Source organism: Aquarana catesbeiana, linkage group LG08 (assembly GCF_042186555.1).
Source record: "Aquarana catesbeiana isolate 2022-GZ linkage group LG08, ASM4218655v1, whole genome shotgun sequence".
Classification (NCBI taxonomy): domain Eukaryota; kingdom Metazoa; phylum Chordata; class Amphibia; order Anura; family Ranidae; genus Aquarana; species Aquarana catesbeiana.
In genome coordinates this window covers 286,024,214-286,036,327 of record NC_133331.1, presented here as the reverse complement: position 1 = coordinate 286,036,327, position 12,114 = coordinate 286,024,214, and the positions used below count along the sequence as shown (strand labels likewise).

The window sequence follows — 12,114 nt, the reverse complement described above, 5'->3', positions numbered from 1 at the left end:
AAACTTTTTTGCCAGGGGTTCCTTCACCACTTCAGCCCCGGAAGGATTTACCCCCTTCCTGACCAGAGCACTTTTTACAATTTGGCACTGCGTCGCTTTAACTGCTAATTGCGCGGTCATGCAATGCTGTACCCAAATGACATTTGCATCCTTTTCTTCCCACAAATAGAGCTTTCTTTTGATGGTATTTGATCACCTCTGCCGTTTTTATTTTTTGCTCTATACACGGAAAAAGACCGAAAATTTTGAAAAAAAATGATATTTTCTACTTTTTGTTCTAAAAAAAATCCAATAAACTCAATTTTAGTCATACATTTAGGCCAAAATGTATTCGGCCACATGTCTTTGGTAAAAAAATGTCAATAAGTATATATTTATTGGTTTGCACAAAAGTTATAGCGCCTACAAACTAGGGTACATTTTCTGGAATTTACACAGCCTTTAATTTATGACTGCCTATGTCGTTTCTTGAGGTGCTAAAAGGCAGGGCAGTACAAAACCCCCATAAATGACCCCATTTTGGAAAGTAGACACCCCAAGTAAATTGCTGAGAGGCATGTTGAGCCCACTGAATATTCATTTTTTTTGTCCCAAGTGATTGAATAATGACAAAAAAAAAAAAAAATACAAAAAGTTGTCACTAAATGATATATTGCTCACACAGGCCATGGGCATATGTGGAATTGCACCCCAAAATACATTTAGCTGCTTCTCCTGAGTATGGGGATACCACATGTGTGGGACTTTTTAGGAGCCTAGCCGCATACGGGGCCCCGAAAACCAATCACCACCTTCAGGATTTCTAAGGGTGTAAATTTTTGATTTCACTCTTCACTGCCTATCACGGTTTCGGAGGCCATGGAATGCCCAGGTGGCACAACCCCCCCAAATGACCCCATTTTGGAAAGTAGACACCCCAAGCTATTTGCTGAGGGGCATGGTGAGTATTTTGCAGCTCTCATTTGTTTTTGAAAATGAAGAAAGGCAAGAAAAATATTTTTTTTTTCTTTTTTCAATTTTCAAAACTTTGACAAAAAGTGAGGTCTGCAAAATACTCACTATACCGCTCAGCAAATAGCTTGGGGTGTCTACTTTCCAAAATGAGGTCATTGGGGGGGGGGTTTGCCACCTGGGCATTCCATGGCCTCCGAAACTGTGATAGACAGTGAAGAGTGAAATCAAAAATTTACGCCCTTAGAAAGCCTGAAGGCGGTGCTTGGTTTTTGGGGTCCCGTGCGCAGCTAGGCTCCCAAAAAGTCTCACACATGTGGTATCCCCATACTCTGGAGAAGCAACAGAATGTATTTTGGGGTGTAATTTCACATATTCCCATGGCATGTTTGAGCAATATATCATTTAGTGACAACTTTGTGCAAAAAAAAAAAATTGTCTCTTTCCCGCAACTTGTGTCACAATATAAAATATTCCATGGACTCGACATGCCTCTCAGCAAATTGCTTGGGGTGTCTACTTTCCAAAATGGGGTCATTTGGGGGGGTTTGAACTGTCGTGGCATTTTATGCACAACATTTAGAAGCTTATGTCACACATCACCCACTCTTCTAACCAATTGAAGACAAAGCCCTTTCTGACACTTTTTGATTACATGAAAAAATTATTTTTTTTTGCAAGAAAATTACTTTGAAACCCCACACATTATATATATTTTTTTTAAAGCAAATGCCCTACAAATTAAAATGGTGGGTGTTTCATTTTTTTTTTCACACAGTATTTGCGCAGCGATTTTTCAAACACATTTTTTGGGGAAAAAACACACTTTTTTAAATTTTAATGCACTAAAACACACTATATTGCCCAAATGTTTGATGAAATAAAAAAGATGATCTTAGGCCGAGTACATGGATACCAAACATGACATGCTTTAAAATTGCGCACAAACGTGCAGTGGCAACAAAATAAATACATTTTTAAAAGCCTTTAAAAGCCTTTACAGGTTACCGCTTTAGATTTACAGAGGAGGTCTACTGCTAAAATTACTGCCCTCGATCTGACCTTCGCGGTGATACCTCACATGCATGGTGCAATTGCTGTTTACATTTGACACCAGACCGACGCTTGCGTTCACCTTAGCGCGAGAGCAGGGGGGACAGGGGTGCTTTTTTTTTTCTTTATTATTTTTTTGCTTTTGTATCTTATTTTTAAACTGTTCCTTTCATTTTTTTTTAAATCATTTTTATTGTTATCTCAGGGAATGTAAATATCCCCTATGATAGCAATAGGTAGTGACAGGTACTCTTTTTTGAAAAAATTGGGGTCTATTAGACCCTAGATATCTCCTCTGCCCTCAAAGCATCTGACCACACCAAGATCGGTGTGATAAAATGCTTCCCCAATTTCCCAATGGCACTGTTTACATCCGGCAAAATCTAAGTCATAAAATGCTCATAGCTCCCGGTTTGTTAGGCCATAGAGATGTTTGGAGCCACTCTGGTCTCTGATCAGCTCTATGGTCAGCTGGCTGAATCACCGGCTGCATTCTCAGGTTCCCTGTTGAGACAGGAGAGCCAGAGAAAAACATGGAAGATGGTGGGGGGGGGGCATTCCCTCCCACTGCTTGTAAAAGCAGTCTAGAGGCTAATTAGCCGCTAGGATTGCTTTTACATGAAAGCCAACCGCTGGCTGAAAAGAATGATACCAAGATGATACCTAAACCTGCAGGCATCATTCTGGTATAACCACTCAAAGTCGTGAATGGCGTACCTGAAGACAAAAAAATGGTTAACAATAAAGCACAGTAAACGGTAAAGTATAAAAAAATTGCATACCTGAAAAGCAAACATGATAAAACATAATAACAATAAAACATTGCAGAATAGAATACAGTAAAAAAGAGCAGAACAATAGAGAGAATAGTGTGAGAGAGAACAATAAAACTAAAGGAGCTAAACCCTGATTCCTACTGTATCAAATTGTATTGTATTTGTACTGTCTACCCTCAAGTTGTAAAGCGCTACGTAAACTGTTGGCGCTATATAAATACTGTATAATAATAATAAAACGACAACTATTTTTTTTATTTTATATTTTTGTTTGTGTTTTTTTATTACACTTTTTTTTGTAACTGTAACTTTTATAACTGTAACCGGTTCCAGGTTCGGGTCTCTCAAAATGCGATGGCATTTTGGGAGACCCTGTGAAAGTGTGCCTAGTCTGTGCAATGCTGTACCCTACGCTAATACTCAACTAGTGCATGGTAGCGTTCAAAACATTCACCAATGCAAAGACCAGGATTGTCAGGACAGAAGGAACAATAATAGCGGGTGTCATGCCTATATCCGCGCTTGCTGCAGACACAACATCTTTTTTGGGGGGGTTCGCTGAGTAGGGGTACTCGGGAGGACATAAAGAAAATGCCTCTCATGCAGCCGACTGCAATTGGTTGGGAATGTGAATGGGGGAAGTACGGGTGCTGCAGAAGTGGTGGGTTCCCAATAGGGATGAGCCGAACACCCCCCTGTTCGGTTCGCACCAGAACATGCGAACAGGAAAAATGTTCGTTCGAACACGCGAACGCCGTTAAAGTCTATGGGACACGAACATGAATAATCAAAAGTGCTAATTTTAAAGGCTAATATGCAAGTTATTGTCATAAAAAGTGTTTGGGGACCTGGGTCCTGCCTCAGGGGACATGGATCAATGCAAAAAAAAGTTTTAAAAACGGCCATTTTTTCAGGAGCAGTGATTTTAATAATGCTTAAAGTCAAACAATAAAAGTGTAATATCCCTTTAAATTTCGTACCTGGGGGGTGTCTATAGTATTCCTGTAAAGGGGCGCATGTTTCCCGTGTTTAGAACAGTCTGACAGCAAAATGACATTTTGAAGGAAAAAACTCATTTAAAACTACCGCGGCTATTGCATTGCCGACAATACACATAGAAGTTCATTGATAAAAACGGCATGGGAATTCCCCAAAGGGGAACCCCGAACCAAAATTAAAAAAAAAAAATGACGTGGGAGTCCTCCTAAATTCCATACCAGGCCCTTCAGGTCTGGTATGGATATTAAGGGGAACCCCAGCCAAAATTTAAAAAAAAAAATGACGTGGGGTTCCCCCTAAATTCCATACCAGACCTGAATTTAAGGGGAACCCCACGCCAAAAAAAAAAAAAAACGGCGTAGGGTCCCCTCAAAAATCCATACCAGACCCTTATCCGAGCACGCAACCTGGCAGGCCGCAGGAAAAGAGGGGGGGACGAGAGTGCGGCCCCCCCTCCCTCCTGAACCGTACCAGGCCACATGCCCTCAACATTGGGAGGGTGCTTTGGGGTAGCCCCCCAAAACACCTTGTCCCCATGTTGATGGGGACAAGGGCCTCATCCCCACAACCCTGGCCGGTGGTTGTGGGGGTCTGCGGGCAGGGGGCTTATCGGAATCTGGAAGCCCCCTTTAACAAGGTGACCCCCAGATCCCGGCCCCCCCCTGTGTGAAATGGTAAGGGGGTACATAAGTAGCCCTACCATTTCACAAAAAAAGGGTCAAAAATGTTAAAAATGACAAGAGACAGTTTTTGACAATTCCTTTATTTAAATGCTTCTTCTTTCTTCTATCTTCCTTCATCTTCTGGTTCTTCTGGTTCTTCTGGCTCTTCTGGTTCTTCCTCCGGCGTTCTCGTCCAGCATCTCGTCCGCGGCGTCTTCTATCTTCTTCTCCTCGGGCCGCTCCGCACCCATGGCATGGGGGGAGGCTCCCGCTCTTCTCTTCTTCTTTTCTTCTCCGGGCCGCTCCGCAATCCATGCTGGCATGGAGGGAGGCTCCCGCTGTGTGACGGCGCTCCTCGTCTGACAGTTCTTAAATAACGGGGGGGCGGGGCCACCCGGTGACCCCGCCCCCTCTGACGCACGGTGACTTGACGGGACTTCCCTGTGACGTCACAGGGAATGCCACAGGGAAGTCCCGTCATGTCCCGTGCATCAGAGGGGGCGGGGTCACCGGGTGGCCCTGCCCCCATTATTTAAGAACTGTCAGACGAGGAGCGCCGTCACACAGCGGGAGCCTCCCTCCATGCCAGCATGGGTTGCGGAGCGGCCCGGAGAAGAAAATGAAGAAGAGAAGAAGATGAAGAGAAGAGCGGGAGCCTCCCCCCCATGCCATGGGTGCGGAGCGGCCCGAGGAGAAGAAGATAGAAGACGCCGCGGACGAGATGCTGGACGAGAACGCCGGAGGAAGAACCAGAAGAGCCAGAATAACCAGAAGAACCAGAAGATGAAGGAAGATAGAAGAAAGAAGAAGCATTTAAATAAAGGAATTGTCAAAAACTGTCTCTTGTCATTTTTAACATTTTTGACAGTTTTTTAGTGAAATGGTAGGGGTAAGAACCCCCTTACCATTTCACACAGGGGGGGGGCGGGATCTGGGGGTCCCCTTGTTAAAGGGGGCTTCCAGATTCCGATAAGCCCCCCACCCGCAGACCCCCACAACCACCGGCCAGGGTTGTGGGGATGAGGCCCTTGTCCTCATCAACATGGGGACAAGGTGTTTTGGGGGGCTACCCCAAAGCACCCTCCCAATGTTGAGGGCATGTGGCCTGGTACGGTTCAGGAGGGGGGGGCCACACTCTCGTCCCCCCCTCTTTTCCTGCGGCCTGCCAGGTTGCGTGCTCGGATAAGGGTCTGGTATGGATTTTTGGGGGGACCCCACGCCGTTTTTTTTTTTTTTTTTTTGGCGCAGGGTTCCCCTTAAAATCCATACCAGACCTGAAGGGTCTGGTATGGAATTTAGGGGGAACCCCACGTCATTTTTTTTTTAAATTTTGGCCGGGGTTCCCCTTTGGGGAATTCCCATGCCGTTTTTATCAATGAACTTCTATGTGTATTGTCGGCAATGCAATAGCCGCGGTAGTTTTAAATGAGTTTTTTCCTTCAAAATGTCATTTTGCTGTCAGACTGTTCTAAACACGGGAAACATGCGCCCCTTTACAGGCATACTATAGACACCCCCCAGGTACGAAATTTAAAGGGATATTACACTTTTATTGTTTGACTTTAAGCATTATTAAAATCACTGCTCCTGAAAAAATGGCCGTTTTTAAAACTTTTTTTTGCATTGATCCATGTCCCCTGGGGCAGGACCCAGGTCCCCAAACACTTTTTATGACAATAACTTGCATATTAGCCTTTAAAATTAGCACTTTTGATTTCTCCCATAGACTTTTAAAGGGTGTTCCGCGGCATTCGAATTTGCCGCGAACACCCCAAATTGTTCGCTGTTCGGCGAACTTGCGAACAGCCAATGTTCGAGTCGAACATGAGTTCAACTCGAACTCGAAGCTCATCCCTAGTTCCCAATTAGGTTTGGCGAATGCAGCAGGAAGGGCATTATGGGCACGACGGGCCTGTGTTTGTCTTCTTCTTGGTGGCAGCGGGACACTACTTGTGCTTGCCACCTCACCAGCTTGAACTGCACTTATGGGACTCGCCACGTCACCAAGTGTTACTGCAGTGTGGGTTTGACTACAACCGGGGTGTACTAGGCCACTGGTGCTTTCCAGTTCACTGTGCGTGCGTGAGTTTTAGCGGTACTGGCACTAACCTGATGCTGCCTGGGGCTTGTGCTTGCCAGTTCACCAAAATGCTACAAAAAAACTGTTAGCAATCGCAGGGATCAGGCCTGACTCTGCGAACGCTGCAGTTATGTGTGTTTAGTGTTTTGTAAGTGACAGTGATGGATCGATACTGCACTTGGGTGGGCTGGGCTGGGCCGGGCGGAGGGGCAAAACGCAGGTGCTAGCAGGTATCTGGGCTGATCCCGCTAACACTGCGTTTTTGGGAACCCTAAACTGCTGGGGACGCTAGTATAGATCTGATCGGATCAGATATTGATCCGTTCAGATACTATACCACTAAGGGAGGCGTATGCTGCGTGCGTGGGTGTTAGCGGTACTGGCGCTAATCTGACACTGCCTGGGGCGACGCATATCACCGCTGGGCGATCAGGGGGCTAAACCTTTATTCGATAATAAACGGCGGGTGCCCTGACACTATAAAAAATAAACGAACTAACCAGCATCACCCGTGATCAGTGGTGAAAGGGTTAACTAGGGGGCAATCAAGGGGTTAAAACATTTATTAGATAGTATATGGGGGTCCCTGTTGCTATAAAACACTGACGGCGAACCTAAATATTTACGTCCCTAACTAGCATCACCAGCGACACTAATACAGCGATCAGAAAAATGATCGCTTAGCGACACTGGCGACAGGGGGTGATCAAGGGGTTAAAACTTTATTAGGGGGGTTAGGGGGGTACCCTAGACCTACAGGGGGCCTAACACTCACTGCCCTAACACTGTAACTGTCACAAACTGACACCATGCAGTAATCAGAAAAAAAACAAAAACAAAAAAAAAACCTGCTTGGTGTCAGTGTGACAGGGAGGGGGGAGGGGTGATTGGGGGGTAATCGGGGGGGATTGGGGGTGTAATGTGTGCCTGGCATGTTCTACTGTGTGTGTGTTGTGCACTCACATTACAGTCTTCTCTCCTCGGTGCCGGAACGGAAAATGCAGAGCCGAGGAGAGATGACATCATTTCCTCTGCCTCTGTGTACAATACAGAGGCAGGGAAATGATTTGATTGGCCAGGAGCGATCGCGAGGGGGGGTCAGGAATGGATGGCCTCCCCCTCACCACCGATCGCCGGGGAGGATTTGCCTATCGGACCCCCCACCCACGGGCAGGCAAGGACGTACCTGTAAGCCCTTTTGCCTGCCCGTGCCGCTCTGAGGACGTATATAGTCGTGCGGCGGTCGGCAACTGGTTAAAGGTAAAAATGTCTAGAAACACTGGTTTAGGTAGTGCAGACCTTTTTAATCACTTATTAAAATACAACAACATACAAGTGGTGCCATGCTATATTTTTGAGCTTGCAGCCAAATTTTATCTGTCTGTCTGTCTGAGAGAGAAGAATTCCTTAAAAATGTACAGACCAATTTCCTAATTATCTAATATCTTGATATTTATTTATTTGGATCTGCAAAACCTGTAGTGTTTCCCCCCTTTCATATGTTTTTTATTGAACAATTAACGGTCAGAATAGAACTATGCTAGTGAATTTCATGACTTCAAGTTGGCCTGAATTTTTTCGTGGTGGGATATCATTTTACAGGACAGATGGATGGGCAAACCCCCGGAGATCTCATCATATATTCTCTGGAAGACCTGAAAGGAAGTGACTTCAAGAGATTTAAGAATAAATTGTCTGATTTCTCTTATGGAAATAAACCTCCCATTCCCAAAGGAAAACTGGAAAATGCAGATTGTATCACCACAAAGGATCTCCTGATAAACACATATGGAAAGGAGGGAGCTCTGGATGTCATGGATAAAGTCTTGACCCTGATCAGTCTGCTGGGACCTGCAAATGACCTCCAGAAAAGGAGAGCAGAAATAGGTGAGTCCCTGTCTATAACGACAATTTCATAAAAACACTCACTAATAATTACCAGTATGAGGAGGATGCAGAGAACTTTTCTGAAATTAAATTAAAAGGTCCATTAACCTGAAGAACAAACTGCGGTACATAAAATTTCTGGGAGGTTACCAGACCTGAGATCTGATCCTAAGAAAAGACATTTTTCTACATGCAGCCATTTATCTGTACCGTAATCTTATAAAATGTGTTTTTTGCAGCTCAGTTGGGGACACGCACGACCAGCAACAGATTAACAGGTCAGTAAAATGTCCACTTAAAAAAAGTTTTTCCAAGATTATTCTACTACACCACATTTTCATATTAAAGACTCAAATTTTAGCTTTAGTCATGTATTCTTTTATGAGTATGTGTAATAAAGTTATATGAATTTTGATGCCATCTCTGGTTTTAGTTGGGACAGTGAATTCTTTTTTTTAATATTTCTTTGTTTTTATTGTATATAACAGTCCATTCTTGATTTGACTCTGGAGCAACTGCACTTACAGAGGTCAACTGCACTTTGCAAAGTGCACAGTCTATTTGCCTTCAGTAAATCAACCCCATGGTGTTCATTCATAACTGAAGCATAAAAAACTACGTTTTCTATGCTTCCGTTTATGGATGAACAGGAATACTGTGCAGAGCTCCTCCTGTTCATACATTCTGTACAGCCAAGGCTGCAGAGGAAGTGACTGGGGAATCTTTCCTTAGTCTCTTTCTCTATCTCAAAAGTGAGACTTCAGGCATGTCTTTTGACCCCCTGATATTTCACCAAAACCCCCCCAAAAGTCATTGTGAAAAAAATGTAATGGCTTATTCACACAGTTTCTCTCACTTGTTCAGTGTGAATGAGCATTTTTTTTTCTCACAGGCAGAAGGATGCATTTATGACAGAAGAGACCAACAGAGTCTCTTCTGTCATAAATACCCTGCCTGTCAGAGGATCTTAAATACATAAGAGTTTACTTCATCTTGGATGCACACTGTCTGTGTCTGGGGCCATATACATGCATCCACACATCTGTCAAATCAGGACCTGTGGCTGTGTTTGTAGAGTTGCTGCATCCCCATAGCATAATATAGGCTGCCTGCACACAGCTTCAGCAAAATATAACAAAATTCAGGTTCCTACTGTACAAGCCACAGCACCCATGTGAATGAGTCTCAAGACCTCCTTCACTCACAGAGCTTTTTTTATTAGCTCAATACAATTCTATCTTTTAGATTTAGCAGGAATTTTGTAAGTTATATTGTGTTTGTGTCCGCTAATAATGATTTTATTGTAAACAAATATATGTACATAGAGATCTGAAATAACTCTTTAGCCACTTGGAGTATCTTTGCGTGAGGTGAAACCAGCGGGTTGTAGGGGGGCTCCAGGTAAATTTTTGCATCGGGGCCCACAAGTTTAAAGTTACGCCTTTGTTTGGTTTAACCAATTTTTTACATGTTTTCTTAATGTAATTTCATGTCCATCTGAATGATAGAAGATTTTTCTTCCTCTCATATCATGTAGAGTGTAAAATGGAATACATGGACTCAATGAAGGAGGATTTTCAGTGGATTAAAGAATATAACGCTCGTAGAGGGGAGACTGTTAGCTTACAAAATACATACACCAATTTACAACTAATAAAGGGACCCCAGATCATGGGAGAAAAGATGCATGAAATATTAAATTCAGGCAAAGGACATCTACAGAACTTGAAGAAAGAATCTGATAAATATTCCCAGACGACAATTAAGACGCTGTTTGATCCAGATAAAGATGGTTTCACCCCCAAGATTGTGGTGCTACAAGGACCTGCTGGGATTGGAAAAACTATGACCTCCAGGAAGATCATGCTGGACTGGGCCTCAGGGAATCTTTACCAAGACAAGTTTGACTTTGTGTTTCATCTGAGCTGTAGAGAACTCAACACCATCACTGGACCCATAAGCCTTGTGGGACTTTTATCCAGAACCTGCAAACTGAGTTCAGATGACCTGGTGTCTATTCTGAAGGATCCTGCTAATCACAGAAAACTTCTCTTTATGGTTGATGGTTTTGATGAATTGAGGTGGACTCTGGAAAAGAAATCTGAGGTTTGCCATGACATTTTTGAAGAAACACATAAAGACTTACTTCTCCAGAGATTGTTTAGGAAACAGATTCTGAAAGAGTCTTCTCTGATCATCACCACAAGACCACTGGCCCTGGAGAAACTTTACTCATTTGTTGATAAATCACGTGATGTTGAAGTCATGGGATTTACAAAGGAAGATTGTGTGAAATATTTCCACAACTTCTTTAAAAATAAAATTGATGCTGACAAGGCTCTCAGTCTTGTAAAAGACAATGATGTTCTGTACCTAATGTGTACTGTCCCCATTGTATGTTGGATTGTGTGCACTGTATTGAAACCCCAAATAAAACAGGACTTGGACTTATTGCAGTCTAAAACAGCCACCTCTATATATCTCCTGTATTTAAAGGGTCTAATAAAGTACCATTGTAGGGAGCAGCCAGCAAACACCTGCCTAAAGAAACTGTGTGCTCTGGCTAAGGAGGGAATTTTGAACCAGAAAATTTTGTTTGAGATGGAAGATCTAAATAGACATGGACTTTCTCTGTCTGAGATTGAGTCTGTATTTCTGAATGAAAACCTCTTTCACCTGGACATCGAAACCCAAACCTGCTACAGCTTCATCCATCTGAGTGTACAGGAGTTCCTTGCTGCTCTCTATTATGTGCTGGATGATGGTTCTGGAAATGAAGAAGGGACCACTGGATTGGGAGAGGGAACTTCCATCCCAGAGATCTGTAAAGGAAATTCACTCTCAATAATGTGTGAAGAACACCCACATTTAGCATTAGCTGTGCGATTCTTGTTCGGGCTGCTCAATGAAAAGGAAGTTAAAACATTTTCTGAGAGCACAGGCATCAACATTTCCCTCCCAGCCAGACAAGCAATGGAAGAATGGCTTATTAGAGAATGTCTCTCGAAAGACTCACATACAGGAAACACCTCGGCAATCTATTCTATTGAAGCCATTTTATGTCTGTATGAGACTCAGGACAAGGACTTCATCAGGAGAATCATCTCTTATTCTTCACATTTAGAATTGATAGATGAATGGAAGGGTGGTTTGATGAGAAAAAAAAATTGTTCTAAACAGCTGTGCTATTGCTTGTTGACTTGTGAAAATCTCCAGGCGCTCTCTTTCTCAGACCTTGTATTGGAACCCAAACACCGGCAAATGTTATCCTCATTATTACACGGATGTAAAGAGCTCAGGTAAGGCAGTGGTGAAGATATGTAAATTACTGAAATCCAAAAGATTTTACATTTTTAGTTCCAGTTTTTAATTATTCTGATTTTCTTGAATTTTTTGGGAGAAAGAATGTACAATTCACTAAATAACAAAGAGTATTCACTTATATAAAAAACACAGTAAAGAAAACATCTTGTCTTATAGCAGTGACAAGCATACATAACCTATGTTCATGAGGTTTCCTGAGATATTTAGAAATACTGTGCTGTGCAAATGTTATAGGCAGGTGTAAAGAAATACTGTAAAGTAAGAATGCTTTTAAAAATATAAATATAAATTGTTTATTTTTATCAATTTACCAAATGCAAAGTGAGAGAACAGAAGAAAAATCAAATCAATATTTGGTGTGACTACCCTTTGACCTCAAACC

General features: G+C 42.9%; 1 protein-coding gene across 4 annotated transcripts in view; it reads left to right on the top strand.

Annotated features, from left to right (window-relative positions):
* LOC141106559 (NACHT, LRR and PYD domains-containing protein 3-like) overlaps positions 1 to 12,114 on the top strand; it is a 392,742-nt gene that overhangs the window by 75,717 nt on the left and 304,911 nt on the right. For 2 of the 4 annotated variants that reach the window (XM_073597418.1, XM_073597416.1), the window contains exons 2-4: positions 8,124 to 8,408; positions 8,648 to 8,686; positions 9,946 to 11,707. In XM_073597418.1, coding sequence (XP_073453519.1) covers positions 8,129 to 8,408; positions 8,648 to 8,686; positions 9,946 to 11,707 — 2,081 coding nt within the window. In that variant the 5' untranslated portion in view covers positions 8,124 to 8,128. Of the gene's footprint in view, positions 1 to 8,123; positions 8,409 to 8,647; positions 8,687 to 9,945; positions 11,708 to 12,114 lie in introns of those variants that run through there. The other 2 variants (XM_073597420.1, XM_073597419.1) reach the window with 2 other exon arrangements.